This window comes from Sphaeroforma arctica (assembly GCF_001186125.1).
Source record: "Sphaeroforma arctica JP610 unplaced genomic scaffold supercont1.260, whole genome shotgun sequence".
Lineage (NCBI taxonomy): Eukaryota > Ichthyosporea > Ichthyophonida > Sphaeroforma > Sphaeroforma arctica.
In genome coordinates this window covers 79,064-85,336 of record NW_014040298.1, presented here as the reverse complement: position 1 = coordinate 85,336, position 6,273 = coordinate 79,064, and the positions used below count along the sequence as shown (strand labels likewise).

Genomic DNA, 6,273 nt, shown 5'->3' with positions numbered 1-6,273 from the left:
TGTGTGTGTGTGTGTGTAGTGTGTGTGTGTAGTGTGTATGTATGTATGTATAGTATATATATATGTGTGTGTGTGTGTGTGTGAGAGAGAGAGAGAGAGAGGGTGTGTGTGAGAGAGAGCAGTGCTACATGTGTTTGCAATTGATTGGTAGTTCTCAAGTTGCACACCTGGCGACCTGGGGAAGAATACCTAACCTCTATCCATTTTGCCTGAGAAGCAGTTCTCACCAAAGCTGTATGGATTCAACTGGATCATGATCATCTACAGAGAAGAGAATAAAATATACCTAAACGGACTGAAGTCCGGACTTTGACTGTTGACTGGACACAATGAAGTAAGACTAAATCGAATATAAGTGTTTAATAATAGCACATGCACACTATGTGTAGCAGGTAATCTTAATAAAATTAAACCAACAAAGCTGAGACCATATAACAAACATGGTCATCTGCACGCGCGATGGATACAGTAGTACTTCCGCACTTGGCGAACATCTTAGTCCTCATACTAGCATCGTTCCCCGTGCGCACACAAGCTTGCAGCTGCGAGTGAGACACCCCTTTGTCTTGGAGATACGCGTTCAGATCCGTACTCATGGCAAAATCAGCATTCAATTTAGGAACTCGCTCTGACGCCATAGCAGAGTCAGCAAGTGCTTGAAGACAATTCTAACCTCGAGTACTTTTAGCATAGCTAACACGCGTGCCAATAGGCCACGTACTTTGATAGGCACATGCGCAAATGCAAGTTTTCAAAATAGCCAAGCCTGGCAAGTGCCATTGTTTCTCAAAACAACGGGTATACTCCTTGTCCGAGATAGTACCAGCAGAACCATCTTGAAAGAAGTCCAAGAACGTGCGATGGAGCAGCAGCATTTTGCTTTTTGTACTGAATCTGATGCAGTACAGGGCCCTGGTGTGGCACCGCGGAGGATAGTCCAAACCACTGTGCACATAGCTTGTGATGGCTAATGTCCTTCCAAATACGCATTTTGGTACCAACAGGAATATGTGGAGTCGGCACACATTCAGGCGAAGCTCAACCCTATTCCGAACAAGTGTTTGCAATCCTGAATCATTGTGCAAAATGTCGCCAATCTTGCGTTGCAATTACACCCTGTGTGAACCATCACACATACGCTCCGTGTGCAGCAAAATAAGAGAGAATCCAGTCTGGGGCACCACAGTAGCATTATAAGCCAGTGCAAGAGTAAACGTTATCTACCCAATCGTATAATGTGTCAAAGTTCGTAAGCGGAGCCACCCATTCCTGTACGGTGCAAATGGCTCGTTCAGCACGATTATTGCCTTGATGGCACGCTACCGATGTCAAGTGAATATGAAACCCAGGCGCCAAGTCAAAGGCCGCAAACTTTGCATTATCAAGTTCAGTGTGATCAACAGAGGTACACCCCAAGGCAGAATCTGCTCACGGACGAAATAGATGACAACCATTATTTTGGTCGAACTGCAACCAAGTCTGAGCATTCCCAGTCAGGAGCTTCAGGAAGATCCAAGTAATCCATGGTCCAGTTGGCGAACAATACAACCGACAGCTCTTGCTGCTGCAACAGAGTCAAAGTTCCAGTCGGAGGACGACCATGGCAGGGCCACACACAAACCCAGTCATGCGTACTTGCCCATGCTAGCCCTGCCAACCCATAACATCCTGTACCAAGTGTTGAAGGCATGTCTGGGCCGCATGCGAGTAGGTAGTGTACAAGTACTGCAGTGCCTTTACCTCCCGCATGCCGGGTAACTCTACCCTGAACACTAATAAGTCTGGCTAAGGATCCGCAACAGATGGGATACCCATCCTGGTACGCTTACGCATGGGTTATTTGATACTCTGATACCATGCGACTCTGCCAAAAGGCTTGGCTTTTGTTTTCGGTAGTCACCCAGTTTTTGCCTTTAAGTGTCAATAGATACTTTTTTTTCCATATGAATGTAAAATTGAACTACCCGAAGCTGCGTGATGACTCGCTTGAGATCATTACAGCACCGCCCATCATCCACCGAAATCGGCATCACTCCTGGTTTCTTGTATACCAAGTGTGGAGTAGAGCGCCATTCTGTTTCCATAACTGGCTCAATGATACCTGCTGTAAGCCAAGCCTTCACCTTTGCCTGTAGCGCCGCCGGTTTGGCAAGACTCTTGTCGAAGTAGCTTAGATACTGAGTAATTGCGCCAGAGACTTCATCCAAGACGAAGGCATGCATCTCCAATAATCGCGGAGCTTTAAGATTATAAGCAATACTAGCAAAATTAGCCAGGAAATACTGCACTGCTGTTGCAACAATAACGCAAGCTTCAGACAAGTTATGAATATCTCATGAATATTTCAAGTTTCAATAGAGGACCCTTGGTTAATCTCGTGTTCCTGATCATCAGCCATCCATTCTGTCGCACAATAATTCTCTGAGATCCGGGGCAAACCCACCCCTGCGGTCACTAATGAATTACCTGCCGTATTGTCAAGCATCACCTGGAATAATGACGATCCAGGCTCAAAACCACCAGCTGGTATGGTCTCATGCATTTGCCAAACCTGCATTCGGTACCACATGCATGCGGTACCCCCTGCAACACACTGACACGCCAGAGCTGTGAACTTCAGAGTAAATATTCCAAGTTCTACCATATTTAAATTAAGTATACATGACTGATATATCATTATGATTGAGCTGTGGTAGCTTGTGTAGGAATTCTTGGTAAAAGTCCTAATACCCTCGATTACACAGAACGACCTCTCTGGTGAACAGTGGATGGCTAGATAAGGTATTGATTATTTTCATTAGAAGTACTAAGGGTTCATAGATCATATCCTCTCATTGCAGATAGGTGGATATATATGAACCATGTTCATACATTAGTAATTATGTATTATAGTCATCCTGAAGGAAAGTTAAAAGAGAAAAAGGACTTATTACATTTTCGAGATTGGCGGGAGGACCGTGTAAAATAGAAGTAATAGTTCAAAGTTTATATAATTTAGTATATAGTTTCCTATATCTACTATTGTTTCAAATATAGCCAAATATATGAGTCATAACAAATACTCGGGTTATATGAGCCATCAAAGTGAATGTAGAACACTTTAGATAAATCAGAAGAAAAAATTGTATTTATTTAAATGCAGCTAAAAACGAATACCTTGTATCATTTGTCTCATCACTTGTGCTGTAACAACTCATAGGCACTTCAGTACCACCAAACAAGCTAGCTGTTGCACACTAGCATTTCCCTACATTGCTGCCATTTTCATGTCTAACGACCACCACATCATCTGGACGAGCTGTCTGCTATGCCTGTAAACGCGAGCCCAGTATATTCATTCCTTCCCAATTTGAGCCTCTCTGCTAGTGGTTACCACCAAACAAGCTAACTGTTGCACACTAGCATTTCCCTACATTGCTGCCATTTTCATGTCTAACGACCACCACATCATCTGGACGAGCTGTCTGCTATGCCTGTAAACGCGAGCCCAGTATATTCATTCCTTCCCAATTTGAGCCTCTCTGCTAGTGGCCTGCTGATTAACGTAGGCTTAGCACCCGTGTCCAGGAAGATACGGATCTTTATATCGTTTGCAGTAGCATTGGCGTCTTTCCCATGTCACGCTTGACTTGGTGCTACAAAGGTTGCACTTCCAATGACTGGTCCAAAAAGTCCAGCGACTGGTGTCTTACCAGATACCCCTGCTCCCGAGTCACTATTGAGTTACTATTTCACTGCCTTTGCCGTTTTCTAAGTGCTGCTACTGGAGCTACATTCTCTCACTTTTCGTTCAACAACTCTTACCTTGCGGTACCAAACTAACATTTTCGTTTCAAATGCAAGGGATGTTTGCTTGTATGGCACCCAGAATAGCGGTCCGCTTCTGGTACTTATCACATGCTGTCGCCACTCCATGTGCGGTTTGTCTCCTGCATCGTGGATCTTTTGGTCAACACTCCGCCTCATAGATACTCTTCACAACAAGCTGATCAGCTTCCAAGGGGTAGCATGCCAGCACAAAGTTTTAAATTTCTACTTCAACCGCTTTGAACCTGTTCATCATTTTGTTTCAAAGACTGGGTATCGAAACGTCGCATTATTACCAGCGCCAACAAAAGTACCAGCCAGTACCGGTTCTATTAGTGTCATCAACACCTGACATTGTTGTTTTCCGAGTGCCTAGAAGTTCTCAACTACAGCTATCAGCTTTGAGCCCTCTATCACATCCTCTGCACTAATATGCAGCTTCACTTTATTCATTCGATTCTCATTGAAGAGAAATTATCCTTTAGACTTCGCCAAATCCCAATATTCTATGCTATGTATAGATGAACTGCCACCCAACCATCCGGTGCACGCAACAGTTTGCACAGCTTTAAATGTATTCATCTTGAGCTTCTCAAGATACACCACCTTGAGGGCACGAACTCTCAATATGGAATTTAAAAACATCTTCAACTGAGGTGCAGGATCCATCGACACGGGTGGTCTTGGATTCCATAATCCGTGAACATACGCTCCGTGGACACTGCAACACGAACCTTGCTAGACAGATCCTCCGTCAGACTTTGGTGCAAAATCGCATCAAGATCTTTATTGCGAGTATCTCAATCAAAGCCATCTTTAGCAATCCATCCACGATCATTCTACAAAGCCATGCAGAAACAATCCAAGACAAGACCCTATATTTCTGCCTTCCGGTATACGACCTGAAGCGGCTCATTATAGCTTCAGAAATTGACACTGTTAAGTGCACTATTTAAAGTTTTTCAATAGTGAGTTCTTTTCGTATATGTGTAGTGCGCTTTAAACTAAAAGTATTAGCGCAAAAGACTTTACAAGAAACTGTCGAATCAGCAGTGAACCCCTGATTTACTATACACAGTTTAATAAATGTAGTGATATCTCGCTACAATAAGCACCGTATGGTATTGATTATCCTCTATTTTAATATAATAATCTTAATTCGGCGCAAAAGACTGTGCCAACACTCCCTCACATACAGTTGTGTGTATTTATACCAAGCATTCAAGTAGTTACCCACCGCGTATACTTCAACGATTGTGAATGTTCTAGCACCATCTTTTCAGCGCAAAGTGATCATTTTTAGATGTTGGTTTATGAGGCTGATAACATGCACTCAACTTTTCGGCCCTGATACTCATTCGTCACTATGTTAAATTATATATAAGTGGTAGTACAAACGCATCCTACATTTGATACCCTCATATGTACCTTTAAGTGCACTTTGAAGTACGATCACATACCATCACCCTGAGAATACTAAACTATCATCCCAGCCACGGTCAGCAATGCCGCACTCCTAACCCTTAATCCAGAACTAAAAGTACTCGTGTCATCAATAAACTGATGTTCTTCCTATTAATTTGTCTTTTGTCACTAAAATATTAACTAAAAACTAGAATACAGAGTGCGCACTACGCATTTTGGAATTGATTTAGGGGAGGCTATGGAATACGGGACTATATTATAATATGGCTGGCCGATGTTTATTTTTATTTATTTCAATCTAACACAAAACGAGACAGGGTCACAGGAGACAACCTGAGTATTAATTGCATGGAATGTTCCCATAAACTAGTTAGCTTGATTTTGAGTCGTCACTCGCCTATTGTATAAAAAACAACTCATTTCTGACTTTGTCTAGTGCATGTCAAGAAAAAAAACTTAGCGTCTTTTAACAGTTAAGAAAAACTCATTTACTGATTGTGTGAAGATGAAGAATGATATTTGTTCCCGAAGTCCGAGTGACAAGGTTCTAAATCCCAGTGTACCCAGTAACCCGGACTCTTAAATTATTTTCCGACCCGTCGCGATATGACTTCTTAGTGAAATATCATGATGTTTTACATACTTTCGACTGTACTAGGAGACATGTCATCCGGACATGTCGGGATAGCAATCCAGCTTCCGACGGTCTTAACTTGTCGTCTTAGCGAAATATGCTGTCTTAACCAGGTCAGCTGTTTGTACCGTCTTCTCTTAAAGACTTCGATATTGAAGAACGTATAACTTGATTTTGAAATATGTAGCTTGATTTTGAAATATACACCATTTTTGTATATGGTTGTTCATTATTTTTTCCAAAAACAAATGTATTTCACACGTTCATATTTCGTATCTGAATCTATCGAATAGGATTGGTTTGAGTTCGCTCATGATGTATTATTTAACTACATGTCATAGATATCAAGATGTGGTAGCTTATGATTGAATAGAATAAAACTAGTGATCTGGGTCTTATATATATAT

General features: G+C 42.1%; 1 protein-coding gene across 1 annotated transcript; it reads right to left on the bottom strand.

Annotated features, from left to right (window-relative positions):
- Positions 1 to 1,913: 1,913 nt before the first annotated feature.
- On the bottom strand, positions 1,914 to 2,542 carry SARC_04554 (hypothetical protein; the record flags this gene model as incomplete). The annotated part of the gene is made up of 2 exons (XM_014301614.1): positions 1,914 to 2,290; positions 2,467 to 2,542. 2 exons carry the CDS (start codon positions 2,540 to 2,542, stop codon positions 1,914 to 1,916), a joined length of 453 nt encoding a protein of 150 aa, XP_014157089.1.
- Positions 2,543 to 6,273: the final 3,731 nt, after the last annotated feature.